The sequence below is a fragment of the Chiloscyllium plagiosum genome, chromosome 38 (assembly GCF_004010195.1).
Source record: "Chiloscyllium plagiosum isolate BGI_BamShark_2017 chromosome 38, ASM401019v2, whole genome shotgun sequence".
Lineage (NCBI taxonomy): Eukaryota > Metazoa > Chordata > Chondrichthyes > Orectolobiformes > Hemiscylliidae > Chiloscyllium > Chiloscyllium plagiosum.
In genome coordinates this window covers 10,269,336-10,293,378 of record NC_057747.1, presented here as the reverse complement: position 1 = coordinate 10,293,378, position 24,043 = coordinate 10,269,336, and the positions used below count along the sequence as shown (strand labels likewise).

General features: G+C 41.3%; 1 protein-coding gene across 9 annotated transcripts in view; it reads left to right on the top strand.

Moving 5' to 3' along the window:
- Positions 1-17,214, top strand: part of LOC122541810 (rho GTPase-activating protein 22-like) — a 330,924-nt gene extending 313,710 nt beyond the window's left edge. For all 9 annotated transcript variants that reach the window (XM_043678816.1, XM_043678818.1, XM_043678823.1 and 6 more), the window contains 3 exons: positions 1,549-1,670; positions 6,799-7,711; positions 15,712-17,214. In XM_043678816.1, coding sequence (XP_043534751.1) covers positions 1,549-1,670; positions 6,799-7,711; positions 15,712-15,937 — 1,261 coding nt within the window. In that variant the 3' untranslated portion in view covers positions 15,938-17,214. The remainder of the gene's footprint in view (positions 1-1,548; positions 1,671-6,798; positions 7,712-15,711) is intronic.
- The last annotated feature ends 6,829 nt before the right edge of the window (positions 17,215-24,043 follow it).

The window sequence follows — 24,043 nt, the reverse complement described above, 5'->3', positions numbered from 1 at the left end:
CCATTCGGCCTAGCGAGTCCACACCAGGCCTCCAAAAGAACAGCCCACCCAGATCCAACCCTTACCCAATCTCTGTAACACTGAATATCCCATGGCTAACCCACCGAGCCTGCACATTCCTTGACACTATGGGCAATCGGCCTAACCTATACATTTTTGGGCTGTGGGAGGAAACCCATGCAGACACAGGGAGAATGTGCAAACTCCACACAGACAGTTGCTTGAGGGTGGAATCGGACCCGGGTTCCCTCTGCTGTGAAGCGGGAGTGCTAACCACTGAGCCACAGTACCCATTTCTTCTTTATTATTTACTACTATGTCTTCAATATAGGGAAACACCCTGTCTTTTCTGTTTGCTTTCTGTTGTTGTTTCACTAGTGCCCGTGCATCTTTTTCCTGTGCTCTGGTTTCCCTTTCGTTATGGTTGGTGTGACCATGTCACCAACATTGGCTGCTGTTAGTCTGTGCAAACGAACCTTGCTGCCTTTGACAGAGAATATGGTCAAGTTCTCCTCCCTGTATTATAAGTGTTGTTGATCAACCCCCATAGGGAGACACAAACCTCCACTCCAGATGAACCCCCACATTGAGATTGTGGGTTAGGGAAAGAGCTAAGATTCAAGTTTGAACACATTCACACAGCTGGCAGTACAGAACAAAAGTGCCCAGTGTGAAGCTCAAACCCATCATCCTGAGCTTAAGAGTCTCATGCTCAACCAGTTGAATTTCTGGACATTCTGTGAGCCTCTGTACAATATAAAACACTGTTTCATGGCCTCAGTTATTGAAATGGAATTAGAAATCTGTTTTTTGTGTGCAGTGAATGGCAAACAATAAAATAATTTGCCATGTGTCTAAGATGGGCAGCACAGCGGTACAGTGGTTAGCACTGCTGCCTTACAGCACTAGGGACCCAGGTTCGATTCCAGCCTTGGTCGACTGTCTGTGTGGAGTTTGCACATTCTCTTAGTGTCTGTTTGGGTTTCCTCCGGGTGCTCAGATTTCCTCCCACAGTCCAAAGATGTGCAGGTCAGGTGAATTGACTATGCTAAATTGCCTGTAGTGTTAGGTGCATTAGTCAGAGGGAAATGGATCTGGGTGGGTTACTCTCCTGAGGGTCGGTGTGGACTTGTTGGGCCGAAGGGCCTGTTTCCACACTGTAGGTAGGTAATCTAAACCTGCTTGGAACATTGAGTTCCAAGATAGAACTCCAAACATTTGAAGTATTTCTGAGCTGCGATCTTTTTTGCATTTGGACCGAGGGAAATACATTACCTATTGGGGAAATAACTGCAAGTGCAGTCAGTGCATCCCAATCTGTCAAAGCAGCAGCTTTTGTTATTGACAGCTACAGTTGAATAGCCCGAGCAAACCAAAAACAAAATCCTTAAATTGTACCAATGTGGGGAATTGTCACTGGGTGTGTTAGTGTGCATGCTGTGATTAGGTACATCTTGATAATATAGCATGAGAGAACTGACAGCAAAACAAAGACAATAGATTTGTACTGTATTTTGAATAACTCAATATTTGTCATATTATCTGTAGGTTTCTTGATGAAGTTCAGTCTTATTCAAGTGTAAACAAAATGAGTGTCCAAAACCTCGCAACCGTCTTTGGACCAAATATTTTGCGTCCAAAACTGGAAGACCCAGTAACTATTATGGAAGGTGTGTGAATTGACTTAATTACTGTCATTGCTTATTAATTGTAAACTTTTTTAAAAAGAACTAAAATATCTCCATTGGTTAGCATTTAGCTGACTAGCCAGGTTCCTTTGGTTTGTAATGCAGACTAACACGAGCAACATGGTTCAACACAAAGGTCCCCCTTTTTCAAACTCTCCCCTCACCGAGTATGTGGAGACCCTTCGGTTAAACTCACTATCCGTCATCTCTCTATTCTTTTAGACTGCATGTAAAGCTCCTTCTTTTAAACTGAAACTAAAGCTTCCTCCAGCAACACTCAGAGAACAACGTGGTGTTAGAGTAAACCTCTGTCTCTCTCATGAGAGAGCAGCACTATGGTCCTCTGAGACTGTGAAGATTAGATCATATCATTGTTCTTTCTGAATTTTAAGTATTGACTTGGCTTTGCAAATGATGTGCAGGAAACAAATATTAAAAATGCAGCAAGGGACAAACATTGCTCCTCCTAGTATGTTGGCTCCAAAAATTCAGTTCAAATCTAAATTCAGTATCATAGCTAAAGGCTTTCTGCCAATCTGTTATGGAAAACGGTTGCTGCAGATTGAAACATATACCACTAAAGTTTAGCAAATTAAAAGGAGCATTCAACTTATCCACTGGTTGACGTCACCCAGTGCCAAGCAAGTCATAGTGACAGACAGATGCAAAGTAAAGTAACTGACTCGAAGTTTCTTTCCCTCAAATACTTGAAGAACTAAAGCTTGAAGCTGGAGATAGATAAACAGATTGGGGATGGTACCCGGGAATATGGCAAAAGGGTTTGGCTGAGGTTATTTGAGTGGAGTAATAGTAAGATCACTGGTCAAGTAGTCCAGAGGCCCAGTTTTGGGACAAGGATTCCAATCTAACCACGACAGCATGTGGAACTTCAGTTAAAAATCTGGAGTTGAAAGCTCGTGGTGTCTATGCAACAATCATCGATAGTCCTAAAAATTAATCTGGTTCACTAGTGTCCTCTTAGGGAAGGAAATCTGCTGTCCTTACCTGGTCTGGCCTAACTATCTCTCTCTCGAGCCACAGTCATCTGGTTAGTGGTCCTCTGAAGTGACAGAGGAAGCCATTCAGTTCAAGGGTGATTAGGAGCAAGCTTTAAATGCTGATCTTGGCAGGACATTCACATGCCATGAAAGAATAACGTAGTAAAGGTACAGAACAACCTTGATCTAATTGAATGGTGGGGTAGGCTCAGTGGCTGAATGGCCTCCTGCTGCTCGTATTTCCAATGTTCCTCCATTCGATGGGCCAAATGGACTTGTTCCTATTCCTCTTTGATGTGACAGAAATACAGAACTTAACCATCAAACTCCCATTAGGGCACAACTGCAGCATTAATATCTTCAAGAATCCAATGTAACTGATAGATTTTACATATAGCTGTGCAGCATTGACTGACGGCTACAAAATTGCAACTGTTCTATCACAACTTTGATTTGAGGCTGAACTGTTTTTACCTTTGAGAATTAGAATCAACAGGGCATGACTAGACGGTCACAAATCTCATATTTCCACACAGTAGGATTTACCCCCTAAAAACAAAGAGCGTGTGTGACTGCTGCGTTTCGGCCGGTCATGGCCTGGACAGGTTTGGTCTGCTACCCCAGTGCCCCATCTCTGCCACAACAGACTCCTTGCATTTGTTGGGGTTGCCATCTCTGTCACTGTGATCAGCTCTGTTCTGGAGTTTGTATTCACTGAAAATTTCTAAAGGCTCAACATCCGAGGGATTAGTCCGAACATTCTGATCCCGATTGGTACAAGCAAACCAACCAAAAGAAGCACCTTTAGATTAAAACTCTTGGGCCTTGTGAAGTACCAGTCTGCGAAACCATTTAGTGCAGACTCGACATGTAACACACCCTCTCACTCAGATTGAGGGGACTCGATCCCAAATTCGATCTGTCTTTAAGAGTGCCTGCTGCTCAATCATTAAAATATCTCCAGAATCCGCTGAAACCTATTAACACATGCCAAAATGTCAAAACGCCCATGGATTAGTGCACAGTCACACAATGTCACCAATTATAATCGAGCATTCACTGGGTTATGGCCAGGCCTGGGGATTAACTGAATTTAAAATTATATATTTGCTCAAGTCATCGCTGCAGCTGAACAAACAGGTCAATCAGTGAAACCTGTCGAATGTTGGCTGAAACTTGTGCAGCAAGAACAATTGTGCAGATCAATTGTCTGGAATTGAAAGTATTTTATAGTAATTGTCTCATCAGTATGTGAGCCAAACCTTTTTTTAACTCTTTGCTGGGATGTGAGTGTCACTGGTTGGACCAGCAATTATGTCCATACACAGTTCTGAGGAAGGGTCATTGTAACTGAAATGTTAGCTCTTATTTCTCTCCACAGATACTGCCAGATTTGCTCAACTTTTCCAGCAATTTCTGTGTTTGTTTCTGATTTAAAGCATCCTCTGTTATTTTGGTTTTTACTGTCTGTACTCAATTATAGGTGGCCACGGTGGCTTAGTGGTTAGCACTGCTGCCTCACAGCACCAGAGTCCTGGGTTCGATTCCTGCCTTGGGTGACTGTGCAAACTCCACACAGACATTCTCCCTGTGTCTGTGTAGGTGTACTATGGTTTCCTCCCACAATCCAAAGACGTGCAGGTCAAGTGAATTGGCCATGCTAAATTGCTCATAGTGTTAGGTGCATTAGTCAGAGGGAAATGGGTCTGGGTGAGTTACTGTTTGGAGGGTCGGTGTGGACTTGTTGGGCCGAAGGGCCTGTTTCCACACTGTAGGGAATCTAATCTAATTGTCCTCAAGGTACAATAGGCCCAGTTAGTTGAAATTTGCTTTTCTAACTGGGGAATGGGAAGCGCATGGAAATATCATCCCAAATGCTAACGAGTGCAACTCAATTATGTTTAAAATATCTGCATATTTTACATTATTGGATTCCATCTAGATTCCCTAATTATGCAGAAATTACAGGGTATAAATGCTCCATTTGTTAATATTACAGTGTGATGCTAATGAATAACTTGCTCCCAATGTCACTTTCTGAAACTCTATAGACATAGATGTTTACAGCACAGAAGAGGCCATTCAGCCCATCATGTTTGGGCGAGTAAAAGCCCTTAGTCCAAGACCCTGAAGCACAAGTGAACATCTAAATACAGCTTCAATGTGTCTAGAGTTTCTGACTCAACTACCCTTTCAGGCAGTGAATTTCAGACTCCCAGCATCCTCCTTGAAAACATTTCTTAACTCTGCTCATTGCCCTCGACCTCTAACCTTAAATCTATGGCCACTGGTAGTTGACCCCTTTACTAGTGCAAAAGGTGCCTTCCTATCCATCCTATGTTTGCCCCATGATCAGGTCCTCTCTCATCCTTTGCTGCTCCACGGAAAACAACACCAGCCTTATCATTCTTTCCTTGTATCTTAGACCTTCAAGGGCAGACAGCATGCTGGAATATCTCCTCTGCACCATCTCTCCTTCAATGGGGTGACCAGAACTGCATGCAGTACAGTACTCTAGATGTGGCCTAACTAGTGTTATATACAGTTCCAGCATAATTTCCTTGCTCTTGTATTCTGTGCCTCAGCTACTAAAGGCAAGTATCCCATTTTCTTTCTTAACCAGCTCCCTATCTTTTCCACTTCCCCTGCTATCTTCAGGGATCTGTGGAAATGCACAGCAAGATCCCTCTGATCTTCAATACAATGAATGGGTCCTGCCATTCATTGCACGATTCCTTGTCTTGTTAGCCCTCTGCAAGTGCATTCCCTCAAAACTCTGATTTAAATTCCATTGGCCACAGCTCTGCCCACCTGACCAGAGTCACTTTTCTACTTACCACCCAAATAATCTTCCTGTTATCCACAAACATTGAAAATCGTTTAGATCCACCTTGTTAATTTACACCCTACACAGCAAAGGCTCCAGCACTGATCCCTGCAGAACGTCACTGGAAACAGACTTCCAGTCACAGAAATATCTCCCTACCATCACCCTCTGCTTCCTGCCTCCAAAACAACTTTGGATCCAGTGTGCCACTTTGCCTTGGATCCCATGGGTCTGCCACGACGAATGCTCTCGACAGCCTTGCTAAAGTCCTCATCGACCACATCAAATACATTACGCTCATCAACACTCCTGGTTACCTCAAAAACATTTGATTTGTCAACATGCCCTTACCTTAAAAAGGTCTTTGCTGACTATCCCTGATTAATGTGCATCTCTTCAAATGCAGCTAGATATATTTTGTCCCTCAGAATTCTATTACCCCATCACCAAGGTTAGACTGATTGACCTGTGATTTCCTGATCTCTTGCTTCTTCCCTATTTATATAATGAGGAATTGTTAACAGTCCTCGAACACCTCATCCGTGGCCAGAGAGGATTAGGAAATCACTGCCCAGATCCCCATGTCCTCCCTTGCTTCCTTCATTAGCCTGGGGTACAGCTCATCTGGGATGCCAGTTTCATGTATGTCAATCCCTGCTTCATTGGATGGGAGATGGATTGCTGTGGCCTTAAGGAAAACCGCAGAAAGGGGCATCAATGATCACATTGCATTGGCTGGCAGAGAATGATAAGCTGGGGTTTGTACTACAGAGTTAACAACACTTGTAGAATTGTACTCCCACCCTGCGTTAACTTTGGGGAAGGCTGATAAATCCACAGGACCAATTAATTTACAGCCCAGACTACTTAAGGAAGTGGTGCTAGAAATAATGGATGCATTGGTGGTCATCCTTTAAGATCCTTAGACACTGGAACAGTTCTGATAGTTTGGATTTCCCTTTCAAAATTTCACCTGGTAAATAAAGTTTAGCACATTCATTTCGATTGGGTGGTGGAGATGGTGTTAATGGACACCATCAAGGACTAATACAGACTCTTTACTGTCAATGGGAAGCTATGCTTGAAGAAAGATATTGTTAGAATTCTCCACCCCTTGTGCTGTAAAGGGGACTTGCAGTTAAAACATAGAGCCCACTTATCACTTTGGAATAATTTCTCAAATGCTTTGCTTCGCTTTTACAGCAAAGGGTGCTTGCTCAAGAACTGAGCTGACGTTTCTATCGGGTAGACACCATAATTGATTTTTTTTTCCCTCCTCAAACAGGTACCTCTCTGGTGCAGCATTTAATGACCGTGTTGATCAGTGAACATGACAGACTTTTCCCCATTAGTCACAGTGATATACTGACCCCTCAGCTCGAAGTGACATCGGTGGGCAAGCGCTGCCTGGTGGAGTGGGTGTCTGAGGAAGAGAGCGGAGAGACAAAAATGGACAATAACCAAATGGGGAGCATCTGCAACAGCGCAGCCTCGCTGGACGTGAACATCAGCACTCCTGTGACCGTCTCCAAAAATGCAACTCAGGAACAAATTGACAAACAGGTTCCTATAAGCACCAGCCCAAGCAGAAAACTTCAGACACTCCCTGGATGGAAATATTCATTCAAACAGACTGGGGGAAGGTCCAGCAATGCCAGACTCAGTGGTTCGACTTTAGATATTCCTCATTTAACAGCCAGTGGGAATTGGCTGATGAACGGATTATCGTCCCTCAGAGGACACAGACGGACTTCCTCTGGGGAAAGAGTCAAAGAAACAGGCTCATCACGCCTGTCGACATACGACAATGTCCCATCGTCAAGCCTTTCCTTGAGCGTTGGGGACAGGCAGAGCATCGCGAGTACCACCTGGTCAACATCATCCTGTGAGATTTCAGTGGTTGATTCCGGCAGCTCCGCGGTTTGCCATGAGAGTGACTCTTCGGTGCTCAACTGCACAAAAACGGATTGGCCTGTGCAGGTCACCCAGCCGCAGGAGGAAACGGAGAAGCTGGAGACCGACAGTAGGATCGAGCAGCTTGACGTGTGCATCAGCAGCATGAGCTGTAGTGAGAACAGTGACTTGGTCACTGCGTCGAATGACTCGGTCACCTGTTCGAAAGCACTTCAAAGTCTGGTGACAGAGCTCAAGTCAGAACTGACCAAACAAAGGGCAGAGTACGAAACCAGGATTAAAAGGTGATAACAAGACAAGTAACCCTCGAGTTACATGCATATAAACTGCTTTGCAAGAAACCAGGTTAGAGTTCAGCATTAGAATAAGGCATAAGTAGAGTGTACAGAGGCCAATTTGGTTTTAAAAAATGTGGTTTTGCAATTGCTGTTCAATTAGGATGTACAAAATCCAAACAATTTTCAATAAGGGGGTTGACATGAAATATGCATACATGCATGCAGAAATTGCACATTTGAAAGCATTTATACATATGCATGTAATATTTCCATATGGTGTAATTCCAATGTGCATTTTTCATCCACAGTTAGAATCAGACTATGTAATGCATTTGGGGTGGTACGGTGGCTCAGTGGTTAGCACTGCTGCTTCACAGCATCAGGTCCTGGGTTCAATTCTTCACTCGGGCAACTGTCTGTGTGGAGTTTGTCCATTCTCCCTGTGTCTGCATGGATTACCCTCGGAGTCCTCCAGTTTCCTCCCACAGCCCAAAGTGGGACAGGTTAGGTGGATTTCCCATGCTAAATTGCCCAGTATCCAGGGATGTGTAGGTTAAGTAGATCAGCCAGGGAATACAGGAATAGGGCAGGTAGTGGGGTCTGAGTGGGATGTCCTTTGGAGTTCAGTGTGGACTTGATGGGCAAAATGGCCTGCTTCCACACTGTAGGTATTCTTCTATGAAACCTGATGGGTCCCAACCTGTTTTCCCAATGATTACTATAGATACCATATGGCAGGCCTTTTTTAAAATAAAAATCAGTTCTTACCTAACTGCATTTGCAGTTGGTACAGAGCTGATGCAATGTTTAAGCAATAAAGCCAAATACTTAGGGAAACCAGTCATTTGAGATGGTAAAAGTGTGCTGAATCTGCCACATGGCAGTCCCTCATTAGTCTATGCTCCTTATGTTCAAACTTCACAGTGCCATGTATTTTAAAATGCTTCATTAGATAATTGAAATTTTGGAAACCTTAATCTTGCTATTCATTTGAATTATTGCAGCAATCATCCAATAGGAATCCTGCTCTTTGTGAGCAGGTTATGCTGGACATAGTATTAAATTCAAATTGTGGGAATTGCATCAAAACCCAATTAGCTCATTTCTGCCTTTCCCTTGAGTTCCAATTTCCACTTCTGTTCAAACTACCCTCACTCCACCTTTCATAAAATTTATAACTTGCCTAAAATCTCGCATTGTCCAGATCCTATTCCATACCTCAAATTGTTCCCTTTGATCTTCAATAATACGTACTTTTTTTTTAAGAAAAGAATGGTTTATAAATTGGCTGAAGATGTTTAAGTGGGATTTACCTAGGTTTCCTCAAGGCATTTATATTTGCTTCAAGGGGTACTTTATGAATCCAGGCAGACAAAACATGGGCAATATTTTCGAAAGGTGTTATCGGGCATTTCCATTCTGCAACCAGAACACATTATGTTGTCAAGCATAGAGAACTAATGGTTTCGGCTTGATTAATGATGACAAACAAAGCAGTTGATTGACTGACTGACTGACTGACTGACTAATCATCTAAAGTGCTCTGAGCAATCTAAATATCAGGATCTTCGAATAAGCGTGTTTCCAGGAAGGGTCTAGTATTTTTTAAAAAGAAAAAGAAGTTTTAATGGAATGGAGCTTTCTGCAATGATATCAGTTTCCTTGCCATTTCCAGTAAAGTTTGCATTGCTGAAGTTTTGTTTTTGGTTTGGCACTGTGGGAGATTTTGGCATTGATGTTAAGGTGATAGTATAAAAGCAATAAGAGTTTTGTCAGCTAATTCCATAGTGCATTAAGTAAACCATCTAATTGCACACTATGTGGAAATTATTTGATGGGGCGTTATACTGGTTTTGGAGATTAGGTACTTACAACATGTGACACAGAACATTGTATTCCACGTTATTGTCTCAGTGAAGCAATGTCAGAACTCCCAGCACGCTGAGAATGCCCTAACCCTGAAGAATATTGACTCTCTATCCCTACTCACTGTCTATTGCTCCCTTAAATTGCATTTGCTCGAGGCGTCACGGTGGTTAGCACTGCTGCCTCACAGCCCCACTGACCCGGGTTCAATTCCAGCCTTGGGTGACTGCCTGTGTGGAGTTTGCACATTCTCTGTGTCTGCGTGAGTTTCCTCTGGGCATTTTGGTTTCCTCCCACAATCCAAAGATGTGCAGATTACGTGGATTGACCATGCTAAATTGCCCATAGTGCTCAGGGATGTGTAGGTTAGGTGCATTAGTGAGGGGTAAATGTAGGGTAATAGGGTTTGGGAATGGATCTGGGTGGGATACTCTTTGGACGGTCAGCATGGACTTGTTGGGCCAAATGGCTTGTTTCTACACTGATGGGATTCTGTGATTTCATTCAGAATATTCTTTCATTTATTTTTACCCAACTCATCCAGAAAAATCATACTTCAGACAATCATACTTGCAGCACCAGACAGAAGTATCAGCTTGGACTGCATCCAAAATCTGAATGTCATTAGTTGGCTTCCTTACGTAAAGGGCTTGTCTTACCAGAAAAGATTGAGCAGTTTGGATTAAAGAATAGGGATCAAGGGTTACGGGGAGAAGACAAGAAAGTGAGGTTGAGAAACATCAGCCATGATTGAATTGTGGAGCAGACGCGACGGACCCAAATGGCCAAATTCTGCTCTCATGATCTAACGCAAGGTGACATTATTGAAACATAGATTGTAAGAGGCCCTGATACAGTAGATACCAAATGAATTCCTTTCTCCGCACCACCCCCCCCCCCCCGACAGCAGGAATCTAAAACCGGGTGCACAGATGCAGATTTAAAACTATGGTGGGACAATGCTCAATAATGCAATGTCCTGTACAGTTTTACCTGCTCCATCTCCCTTGCCACAAAGGCCTGCATTCCCTTTGTCTTCAATGTACCTGCTCACCATTTTGATTCACATACAAGGACCTCTAGACTCCTTTATTCTGTCGTCCCTCCATTTAAATAACATTATGCTTTTCCATTCTTCCCACCAAGGGGGATAAGCTCACATTTCCCCCACACTCTATACCATCTGCCTATTATTTTCCATTCACTTGATCTCTGCATGTGTTTCATAATTATTCCTCAATGGTTGGAGGAGTTTATCAATGAATAAGCACATAGAAAAGGCTTCAATTCTCACTCTGAGCCTAGTGAGCTAATCTCAGTTTTCCTTTTTCTAATTTTCTTTTTTTTGTAAGAAAAGATTCCCTAGAGTATGAAAACAGGCCCTTCTGCCCAACAAGTCCACACCGACCCTCCGGAGAGTAACCCACCCAGACCCATTAACCTATCCTATGTTTACTCCTGACTAATGCACCTAACAACTTGGCATGGCCAAATCACTTAACATGCACATCTTTTGGATTGTGGGAGGAAACCGGAGCACCCGGAGGAAACCCACGCAGACACGGGGAGAATGAGCACACAGACGGTTGTCCGAGGCAGGAATCAAACCCAGGTCACTGGCGTTGTGAAGCAGCAGTGCTAACCACTGAGCGACTGTGCCGTCCCCACAGGTTTAGATACGGTGCAGGCGCTTTGCCTTGACACCAACATTATGGAGGGGAAAGACAGCATTTACATATTCGTTATCGAAGCACACTTGTTCAAAGTAAAATGGGTGGATGTCAGCTGAGGAGCAGGCTAGCTTATCTGACATGTGATGCCCTCAGAATTCTGATCAAAATATTTTAAAAAGCTTTGCTTTGGCAGTATGAATGTTCCTTGTTCATTATTGTTTAATGCCTCAAGCTGACCACAAACAACACAAAGATTGTCTCTGCCTGAACACGTATCATCTAGTTCTAGACAGACTAAGGTCACTTTCCCAGTAATGGAAGTTACTATTACACTTATCAGGGTGTAGGGAATCAGTTGTCACCTCCTACAAACAGTGTTCGCCTCTGTCCGAACTGTGCGTGCTATCAGAAGCAGAGTTCTGCCGATTGAAGCTTAATATTTTTGATGTCCAACATGGATGAAGATTAAAAGGCAGACTCCCTTATTCAAAACTCTGTCACCAGTTTTGTGGAGTGCATGCTTTTTCTCTAACTTACTTCAGCCCCAGGCGTATGCCACTGGGCCAGATTTTTCATTCTATACCTTATGATAATGACCAAGCACAAGCAGTGAACATTGGAACCTTTTTTTTACCCTGTGGCAAGTCCATTGGTGTCTAACCTCAAGTAGTGATGCCAAGGCATCTGTCGCTTCATTAATAGTTTTGCAATTCTATCTTTCTATGCATTCCTCAGTGTAATTTATGATTGTCCATTTTAATTTATGCACTAGTACGTTTTAGAAGTGATAGATCGAGCTTTTTCTCATCTATTTGACATATAGATTAGGAGTGGAAGTAGGCCGTTTGGGCTGTCAAATGAGATTCCATAAGATCGTTTGGTGTTCCAAGTTACACATGTCCCTGGTAACCTTAGATTCCCCTGCCCGACAAGAATTTGCCTGAAAGGCGCACCTTAAAAAAAAATCTTCAGTGACCCCACTTTCCTCTGTCTTGAGGCAGACAGTCTGTGTTCAAAATGAGTTCCCAACCCCCACCACCACAACCACCAAACAAAATTTACAACAGGGCCTCCCTATTTCTGGACTCACTCACCCACAATAGTAAACATCCTTTCCACGTCCACCTGGTCAAAACCATTCAGGATCTTTTCAACTTAAATCAAAATCACCCCCACTCTTCGAAACTCCAGGGAAAACTAACACGGCCTGTTGAATCTTTTCTCAAGTGGACCTGCTCATTCCAGGTCCCCAGTTGAGTAAACCTTCTCAGAACCACCTCTAATGCATTTACATCCTTCCTTAAATAAGGACACCAAAACTGCACACAGTATTTGAAAGTGACCTCATCAATGCTCTATATAACTGAAACGTAAACCTTTGTTTAAAAACTAACAAAGAATTGTGAATGCGGGAAATCAGAAATTGCTGGAGTTTTTCTAGTCATTCCTGAGTTTGTTCCTTTATGTTCAATTCCTCATAAAAGTAAACACTCTGTTAGCCTTTGTAATCACTTGCAAACTCTTCTTTGCAACTCATACACTTGAAGACCCAGATTCCTCTGCACCTCAGCATCCTTCATTTAAGTAGTACTCTGTTTGATTATTCTTCTTGCAAGAGCTCTGACAAGCTGAGATGAATGACCTCCTTCCATACTGTAGATATTTTTCTATGTTTCTATCACGTATATTATTCAAAATGTTATAACAGGTTTCCTGTTTTGGCTGGCATAACTGTTAGGGATTAAGGTTCTAAGACCGCAAGAACATAATTTTAGGTGAAGTAGACCATTCCGCCTGAGTCACTCTGTCATTCAGTGAAATCAGGGCTGATATAATCACCCTCATATTCACTTTACTGCTTTCTCGCTATAATCCTTCATTCCCTTATTCTGTCTCAGCCTTGAATGTAATTGCCAACCCAGCCTCACCCAGCATTGGAAGTGAAGATTCAGTGCTTAAAGTCATAGAGATGTACACCATGGCAACAGACCCTTCAGTCCAACTTGTCCACGGTGACCAGATATCCCAACCCAATCTAGTCCCACCTGCCAGGCATATCCCTCTAAACCTTTCCTATTCATATACCCATCTGGTTGCCTCTTAAATGCTGTAGGACCAGCCTCCACCACATCTGACAGGTCATTCCATACACGTACCACCCTCTGTGTGGAAAAAGTTGCCCCTTAGGTCCCTTTTTGTATCTTTCCCCTCTCACCGTAAACCTGTACCCTCTGGTTCTGGACTCTCCCACCTGAGGGAAATACTTTGTCCGTTTATCCTAAGCCTCCAACGCTCGAGGGAAAACAGCCCTAGCCTATTCAAACTTTCTTTGGAGCTCAAATCCTCCAACCCTGTCAATATATCCTTGTAAATCTTTTCTGAACCCTTTCAAGTTTCACAACATCTTTCTTGGCGGGAGGTGGGGAAATCACTCCCAGTCAAATGGGCCAATGAATGCAATTTAAGCCTAAATCTCCAAAACTTAGCCTTAGATACAGTAACAGTTATCTAATTAAGCAGTTTTGTTGAGAAACTAGTTTAGAGGACTAATTTACATATGTAGAACTAAAAGCGAAATGAACAGAAGGAAAAACATGGAAAATTGGGAAGTCAAGTCAGGTGACAAGTTTAAATTTGGTTAAAATTGAGGAAGGGAGAAATTTGGCTGAGAAACCAAAATTTATGAAGAGCTAATCAAGTTGAAAATAATTTCAAGGAAGAAATAAATGGAACAGATCAGTGAGAAGAGATTATTCCAATCACCTTGGAAGTTTCTCAGTTTTGTATGGGAAAGTCTGCAAACTATTAAAAATTGTATGTAAGACATATCCCTTAGTCTTTGCACTATCTAGACATTTAAAGTGAAACTCAGGCAATTCAGTGGCTATAGTTTTTTAAAAATTCTTTGATCACATCAGTGAGAACTTTAAAGATAACAATTTATTTCCACCTCTATTCAGCTATTCTTAATTTCTCAAATTTTCATCTCCCAGACAGTAAAGTGCCTTGCAACGTTTTAGTACATTAAAAGGCGCTATATGAATTCAGGTTGATATTGCTGTCCTGATTAGCCTCCTAACCACTTCCCCTGTGGAAACCTTGGTTCATCCGAAGCTGCTACTGATTTCATGGTCATAAATGCAATTCCTATGGTTCTATTAAAGGGCATCCTCCCTTTCTTTTCTAACCATTGCAGGACATGGCCATAGCTTGCCCATGATCCCTAAGGCACAGCAGTATTATCACTAGACTATTAATCTAGAAACTCAGCTAATGTTCTGGGAACCCACGTTCAATTCCTGCCTAGCAGATGGTGGAATTTGAATTCAATGAAGAATCTGGAATTAATGTCTAATGACGACCATTGTCAAGTGTCAGGGGGAAGATAAAGCTCGTTCACTATAGTCCGTTAGGGACAGAAATCTGTCATCCTTACCTGGTCTGGCCTGTGTGTGACTCCAGTCCCACAGCAATATGGTTGACTGTTAATCTGCCCTCTGGGCAATAAATGCTGGCCTAGTTAGAGGCTCCCACAGCTTGAGTGAATCAAAAGAAAATTTGGGTCTCAAACACATTTGAATTCCTTATCAATTCTCTTCCTCAAAATAAACTACCTTGCCAAAAGCCAGATTAATTCTTCCAATGTCTCTCTTTGCTCTGCGTTTATTTTTCTCTGCACCTCCAAGAGACATCTTCCTTGCTGAACATTTTCCTTGCTGAATGCATTAACGTGAATCCAAGCAACTTGTGAAAAAATAGGGTTAGCACCAGAGGTGGCTTAAATTAGGAAGGAACTATGAAAATGTCAGAATGGTCCAGTTAAATTTTAAGTAATAGGCCTAAATGATAGATGAGGAACTGCTTGTTCATAAGGCAGGCGAGGCCATTTGGCTCTGTGTGTGTTCGCACTGGCTGTCTGCAAGATTAACTCAGTTAGTTCTGACCATAACTGCACCCTGCATTTTCTCCATTGCCATAGAAACATTCTCTTGTCAGGAAATTATCCAGTTCCCCTTTGAGTACGACAATTGAATCTGCCTCCTGTAAAGGAAGCATTTCAGTCTTACCCACTGCTGGATTAAAAACAAGATTTTCATTTTTTTAAGCCATTAGAAAACAGGTGCAGTCTAGTACTAAAGTCATCCATTAATAGGAACTTGACTTCAGGAACAAGGAAAATTGTAAATTTAATTACACACAAGGAACATATGGGGCTAGGAGCTTTTAAAATTTCATCCTGCTTAAAAATGATACAAATTCCCCCATTCGCCTCATCTTTGAGATTGAGATTGGTGAATGTAAAATTGTTTCAAATATCAGTATGCGAGCCCTTTTCTCCTGTTAGGGGTTCCTGCAAACTCCCTTCATTCTGGTAACTTTGTTAATATGGAACTTGCGTCACATTAGGTTCCAAAAATCAAACATCTGATGTGAAAAGCAGCTAAATTAATTGTATCCCTTTTTCAGGCTTGAAGGGTCAAGCACAGAGCTAAGATTACAAGTGAACAGACTGGAAGAGGAGTTGGACCAAGGGAAGAAGAAATACACCATGCTTGAAATAAAGATGCGCAATGCAGAACGGGCACGCGAAGACGCAGAGAAGAGAAACCAGCTTCTGCAGAAGGAGATGGAGGACTTCTTTGCCACGTTAGGAGACTTGACACTGGAAGCCAAGGAAGCCAAACCCAAATAGCAAAATGTTGCTTTCCTGTTCTTAAAACTGCAATGTGCAAGACCACAAAGACACCGTTTACACTTCATTGACATTTTATAAGGAACGTATGAAATTTATTTTTAATGTTATGGATTAATGCATTGAGAGTATTAATAGACAATTCCATTTTGTACTACCTGTGTTTTTCTTTATGTTGGAAAGGCTTGTAGCTCCCACAGGTTGTTTACATATTCACTTCCTGAAAAGAATCTTTGGCTAATTGCTTTGGCTTCTGGTTTATCTCCAGGCCAGGGAGTGTGCCACCCTCTATACCATGCACATTTGAGAAACAGTGGTGTAATCTGATGGGGCGAGACCACTCATTTGGCCCCAAGGGTCCGGCAGGAGCTGCCTTTGTGTGCTTTCACATTTTGGGTGGACTCAAAATAACGTCCATGATATTTGCACAGACTATCAGACTGGTCAGGGCTGAACACAATACCAAGTCAGTCAGTCCTTCACTCTTAGAGCCCAAGACATCAAGTTTGAATCCAATTCAGCAACTTATTTTAAAAGCTACCAGTTTAAGACAGACTGGACCAATGGTAACAGGAAACCTGAGTTATATTGCCTGTCCCAGGTCTCTCACTGTTCCATAATGGAATAAAATCTTTCTGTAGATATGCACAAATTACAAACTTACCATCACAGTCACCTCAGTGCCAAGTTGAATGGGCAGTTTGTTCTCTGTTAGCCATAAAAGATTAGAAATTAATCTGAAAAGTACTTAAATTGAGCAAAGTGTACAGGAACTTTATTAAGTGTATTCTGCATTAGTTATGCTGTGCAAGTCTGCCTCCTGGAGGTGCACATGTGCACATCAATTCAGTAAATTTGATTTGAGTGCAGTTTTATTTGAATGTTTGTATCAGTAAGAAGCTGATGTCATTTGGCATTGACAGTAATGATGAGAAATTGAGATTGAGCCCAATCTGTAGAGGCAGAGATTGAGAGGAGAGGAAAGCAATTAGAAGACCAGCTGACTGGGCTAGGAACTGAAACAAAACACCATCTCAGTAAGTCATGAAAATGCTTCTGTGAAATGATGCCTGAATTCAGCATCGTAAAATGGCCCCTCTTTGTGGGGTTCTGGTGGCACAGTGGTAGTGTCCCTACCCCGAGGCAAAAGGCCCGGTTTCAAGTCCAACCTGCTTCTAAGAGATGTCATGAAGGTGTCTGAACGGATTGATTTAAAAAAAAATCTAAATTGCTACTCTTGTTCTCTGCTTTCCTCCCACAGTCCAAAGATGTGTAGGTTAGGTAGATTGGCTATGTTAAATTTCCCCTAGTGTGCAGGCTTGGTGGGTTAGCCATGGGAAATGTAGAGTTACAGAGTTAGGATGGGCCTGTCTGGGATCCTCTTTGGAGGATCCTTGTGGACTCAATGGGCCGAATGGCCTGTAGGAATTCTATGAAGGAATAACTTTTTCGAAAAGGACAGTAGATCTGAAGGGAAAAGGTAGAAGTCTATCATAAATTGCTAACTGAAACATAATAAGAATTCCATTTACAAGTCACAATGCAGATTATCAGAAATGAAATGCATTACTGAGTCCTGTGTTGTGTTAGAGTGTCAAGCCAACATCATTTCACCCACATCTGATTATTGTGCAGGAGACATGACACAGAATGGCTCACTCAGGAGGATAAGAACTATCACCTTTCACTTGGTAGGTTGGAGGATGGTGTTCAAAATACAGACCAACCCTCAAATTCTAATTAGGTTTCTCCTACTGTATATAGAACTATGTTTTAACACTCCTTGTGATAATGCATTGGCTGTCATTTTGAACTCTCCTGAGACAAGACCCACCTGTAAACTGCAACCCGGTTGTGCTGGGTATGTTTAACTCCTTTGACTGTGCATTCCAAAAATTTGACACTGTCACCCAACATTTCAACCTACTTCACAGTCACTCTAGCCATCCTGCTGAATTCCACACACTGCATCAAAATGATGATGCACTGCTCAGACATAAGACACCTTTGGCACAATTCCTCTTATTGTAGGAGAGAGGCTGTGTTTTCCTGTTTACAGCAAATTTTCACATCAGTAAAAAAAAGCCATATTCCAAAGAAGAAAGTGTTTGGAAAAATCCAGCTTAGCGATGGCCACAGAACAACAGGTGCATTTTCCATTTTTTTTGACAGCTGAGAAAATGGCTTGGTTTATTCCAATTTACATAATCTGCATGTTCCAAACTTCTTGCACCTATGCCAACCATAGTACTACAGTGCAGCATTACATTGTTATTAATTATCACTATGTTTAATTAATGGTGTTTCAACAAAACTCCACAGAAGGACTGAATGATTCAATTACTAGTTAGCATCCACGTCAAAATAGTCTATTTATTGTTGCAATCCTCACCATAACTACAGGAACAAGTTAGAAGTAGATCAGAATGGTTGAAAAATGGATGTTATCCTGTATGTCAGGTATATGTTTAGAGGCATAGAGATGTACTGCACAGAAAGAGATCCTTCTTATAAAGGTGTTTTTCACACTGTCAATTAAACAAACTCTCGTCCTCAATTATTGCTATGATGTTACCTTTTAGGTGGGGGATAACCTGTTTGAAAGGCAAGTGCTTTAAGTGACAACACAATTGTACAAATGAACTAACAAACATGCCAAGAAACATTCAGTGAGAACATCTGAAACTTCGGCTTGAGAGAGAGATGAGGAATTGGAATGTAAATGGGAAAAATAGGAGAAGTCTTCTTTAATATCAAACAGGTTCACTATGACACGTTGATTCTAATATTGGGTGGAAAGTCCACCAAATCAGCTTCTTATCCATGAGGTTTTGCTCTGGCACAGCTTGCGTGAGGCTTTATCATTGGCACCACTCACTGGTGGAAGTAGTCCACTAACTGCAATTGTCTCCACATACCCACTCACCGTACTGTTGATGGAATACTGTCCCAACAAGGAAACCAACTGTAGCAATTTGTGACATTTGTATAAATCTACATTTACTGATCAAAAGTTTAGCTTACTTTATTTTGTCTTTCAGCTCACCTCTGCTGCCAAAGACCATTACTCACGTAATGAGTGAAACGATAGATTTTAGGTTCTTCAATTACACAATACAATATGATCAAGTCCAATCCCATTCAGGCCTCAAATCTACTTCAAATCTCCATTACTTTGGACTCTAGTGTATGGGACGGAGGCCTTGAAGTAGTCTTCGCTGCATTCTTCATTGGATGTTTAAATAAAATGACAGGGATACAAACAGCTTGTGGGAGTGTACAATATCAGACAGTGTTAGCACAGAAATAAAACCCCTTGTCTTCACTGAGTACCAGTTATTTACATTCTGTTTACATTTGGAAACGATCTGACAAGAATGCTGGATAACATGTAGCTTGAATCCATTAGCAATGCAGAATTCCATTACATGTTTGCGTATAAACTCAGGACAGTGGTGGTGCTGTGTCTTTTGTTTTTTCTGGACAGGCTGGCTGTTGAAGCAGCTGTATGTCACATAATTACAGCAACTCGAAGCAACTAAAAAGCAGACTATTTACCTGCTGGTCTGAAAATAGGACATGTAACTACGCAGATGCAGTGACAACAGTATTAATGTATATATATGCCTTATTTTTGAAGATTAAATCGCTAATCATTGGGACGGCAAGATAGCCAATTTTTGTGCCTTGTGGACCCATGTTTGCAGATGACTTACAAACCATTCCCCACAGTCCATGCATTTATCTCTTAAAATAATGAAGTTGTCTTTGAAAATAAGGCCTGTACTGAGCATCAATAAATTATTGCTTGAAGCGTGAACGAATTTGCACATACAGTTTGAAGTTCGAGCATGTCTTTTGCGAGACATTTCAGATTTTTAAATGTCCAATGTTATTGATGTATTTCATTGTTTTTTGCACTATTTGAAAACGAGCTTGTTAAGTGAACAGGCTCTTATACTGTTCTTGTATTGAATATATTATGCTTTTGAAGAGAAACAACAATGACCAATTTGTGGTTTTTACAAAACATTCTAAGTTAAGTTTGGTGGAAGTCATTTAATGTTAGTGAACAGTGCTGTGAAAATGATACATGCAGAAAGGTAAATCTCTGCTTAGAGTCCTCCAGTGTTAGCTTGTTTAATCAAAACAAAACTACCTCCTTCATCACCCATCCTGTCCATAATATTGGAACACAGTTTTCCAAGGCATTTAAATCTTGAATAGTTTAAGGAGTTAAAACTGTGAATAACGGAAACCTGCAATAATGAAACCTGCTGTAAAAACATAGCAGTTAGGTCAACATTTAATAGAGTTGCGTTTTGATCATAATTGTTAACTTGTCAAGTACACAGGGAAATATCAAATTCTTATTATTTTGATCATTTTCACATTTAAACTTTTATTTCCCATGGAGTGGATCACACAAATAGCAAACTTAATTGTGACAATAAAATCAGGTACATATTTCAGATTATGATTTTGTGAACCTACTGGCAATTAAAATTTTACAATGCCATGTTTAAGGCAGAGATTTACTTTAGAGTCATACAGCTCAGAAACAGACCCTTTGGTCCAACCAGTCTATGCCAAAATATAATCACAAACTAAACTGGTCCCAACTGCCTGTTCCTAGCTCATATCCCTGCAAAACTTTCCAAGTCATGTAATTATCTAAGTGTCTTCTAAACGTTGTAGCTGTACCTACATCCACCACTTCCTCAGGAAGTTTATTTCACATGCCAACACTGTGTTAAAAAAATTGCTTCATGTCTTTAAGTCTTCTTCTTCTCACCTTAAAAAATGTGCCCCCTAGTCTTGAAATCCCCCATCCTATGGAAAGATACTCATTAACCCTATCTATACCCCTCATGATTTTATAAACCTCCATGAAAGGTCACCTCTTAACCTCCAAAATTTCAATGAAAAAAGTCTCAGCCTCTTCAGCCTTTTATAACTCAAACCTTTCATACCCGGCAACATCCTGGTAAATGTCTTCTGAACCCTGTCCAGCTTAATAATATCCTTCCTGTAACTGGGTGACCAGAACTGGATACAGTATTCCAGAAGAAGCCTCAAATGTCCTGAACAACAGGTCTTCCTAACTTCTATACTCAAAAGGGCAGAGCAATGAAGGTAAGCATACTAAAAGTTGAGTGTGTGGTGCTGGAAAAGCGCAGCAGGTCAGGCAGCATCCAAGAAGCAGGAGAATCAACGTTTCAGGCATAATGAAGGACTCTCCTGCTCCTCAGATGCTGCCTGACCGGCTGTGCTTTTCCAGCGCCACACTTTTCGACTCTGATTTCCAGTATCTGCAGTCCTCACTTTCTTCAAGCATACTAAAAGCTTTTTGAACCACCCTGTCTATAATGTGAAGCAAACTTCAAAGAATTATGTATCTGCATTCCTAGGTCCCGCTGTTCTACAACACTGCCAAGGCCCTACCATTAAGTGCATAAATCCTGCCTCATTTGTTTTACCAAAATGCAACATTTCGCATTTATCCAGATTGAATTCCATCTGTCATTTTTCAGTTCATTGGCCCATTTGATCAAGATCCCTCAATCTTAGATAATTTTCTTCACTCTCAACTGTCCCACCAATTTTGATGTCGTCCGCACACTTACTAACCATGCCTTCTATATTCTCATCCAAATCATTTATATAAAAGGACAAACAAAACAGGGCCTAGAACTGATCCCGATGGAACCCCGCTGGTGACAAGTCTCCAGTCCAAAAAACCCTCCACCACGGTCTCCTGCCATTAAGCCAGTTATGTATCCAATTGGCAAGTTCACCTTGAATCCCATGTGACCTAACTTTACTAATTAGTCTACCACGTGGAGCCTTGTCAAAGGCTTTACTAAAATCCAAGTAGACATCTACTGCTCTGCTCTCAATTGTTTTGGTAACTTCCTCAAAAAATTCAATCAAGTTTGTATGACATGATTTTCCTTAAACAATGCAATGCTATCAACTTTTGCCTCTAAATTCTTTAAAATCATCGCCAACAATTTGCCCGCAACCAAAGTCACACTCACAAGTCTATAGTTCCCTGGTTTCTCTTGACAACCTTTCTTAAATAATGGCACAACATTAGCCACCCTGCTATTACCAGGCATCTTACCTGTAGTTATAGATGGTGAAATATTTCTGCAAAGGGCTTGCAATTTCCTCCTTTACTTCCCCATAAGGTTCTAGGATACACTGAATCATATCAGATTTATCCCCCTTTATAGTCTTTTAAGACCTCTAGAACTTCCACTTCTGTGATGTGTTTCCCTGCATTCTCTAGCCAACATACCCTTCTCCACAGTAAAAACTGACATGAGAAGAAGGCAGTGGTTCATTCAGTTCTTGAAACTCTGATTCCTCCTGCAATTTCAGTTTTGGTTTTAAAAATTTCTTATTAACCTGTTGAGAAGTGCGCTTGCTCAATAACTGCCCACAGTAACCTAATCACTGAATTTGCCACTCACCCCTCAATTTGAACTGGAAGGTGGTTCACCTCTTGGTGTGAAATAACTTCAACTGCAGCGTCTCCTGTTTAAAAAGGGCCACAGGCTAATTAAAAGTTCAATCAAACATGTTTCCATGCAGAGTTCTTTCACTCCCCAGAAGAAATCCTACTGAATTTGCAGTTCTGTCAAACTTCAGGAAGAACTTCAATATATCAGACCGCCACTCAAAGCATGGAAATTCAAACTGGTCAATTTTGCTTTTCCCTGATCTTGAAAAAAACTGATTCATCATCTGTAATAGCCATCAGAGCAATAACTAAAACAGCTTCCTCATAATAACCCACCATTGTAATCAGCTTAAACTGATTTATCCCCACACTCCTCATCCTCAGAGTTAAAAACAAAATTAAAAATCACACAAGTTATAGTCCAACAGGTTTATTTGAAAGTACAGTACAAGCTTTCAAAACATTCCTGCCCAACTAGCTACCTGAAGGAGCAGTGCTCCGAAAGCTTGTACATTTAGATAAACCTGTTGGACTATACCCTGGTGTTATGCGATTTTTAAACTTTGTCCACCCCAGTCCAACACCAGCACCTCCAAATCATAGTCTCAAGTAGGAAATGCTTTGTTTTTAACTATCACTGGCTGATTTCAGAGACAATCTCAAAACTACAAACGCTGATGGCAAATCATATATTTGATAGTCAATGGAAGAATAAAAGCGGTTTTGCAATTTTTTTTGAAAGGTCAAGCTTTTAAGACAGTAACGTTTCATAATTGAAATAACTACTGCCTTTGATTAAAATAATAAAACACAAATAGAAAGTGGGACATAACACCAGCGCTTCACCAGAGGCTCACTGATGTTACCTAGCATGGTAATGAAACGTCTAAAAATGAACCTTCCAGCTCAGCAAACAAACCTACATCCAGGACCTCAACCTGAGCTACAAATCTTCTCAAAACTTTCAGAATGTGTGATTTAAGTTCTTACTACAACAAAATTAGTGTTAAACACTTGTTTAAAAAAACATGTAATATGCATAAAACAAAGGTTTTTAAATGCTAGTAACAGTTTTCCTCAGAAAGCTTTTGTTTTTATTAAAACATCTCAACCTTTAAAGAAATTTCATGTTGGAGGTTAGGAACTTAGCCTTTTTGGATAGCTAGCTTTTAACTGTGACCATATTCTATGAATGAATGGACCAGCAGTTGAACATGACCAAGATCAGCAGCCAGGCAGTTATTTATTCGAGTGGTGCTGGAAAAGCACAGCAGGTCAGGCAGCATCAGAGGAGCAGGAAAATCAACGTTTCGGGCCAAAGCCCTTCATCAAGAAGCTCATTGCTGATTATGGGCTTTGGCCCAAAACATCGATTTTCCTGCTCCTCAGATGCTGCCTGGCCTGCTGTGCTTTTCCAGCACTACTCTAATCTACAGCATCTGCAGTACCCACTTTCATCAGGCAGGTATTTATGTCTTGTGCAAAGACTCCATAAGGCTTAAGATTAAAAAAAAGTTCTTGGAACTTGCACATTAAACAGAAATAGAAACAAGTAAAACCATAAACTTGGACAACAGCAAACAAGTTGTTAACCATGCATATTTCATACTTCCTAATAAAGGGAGGTCATACGTTCC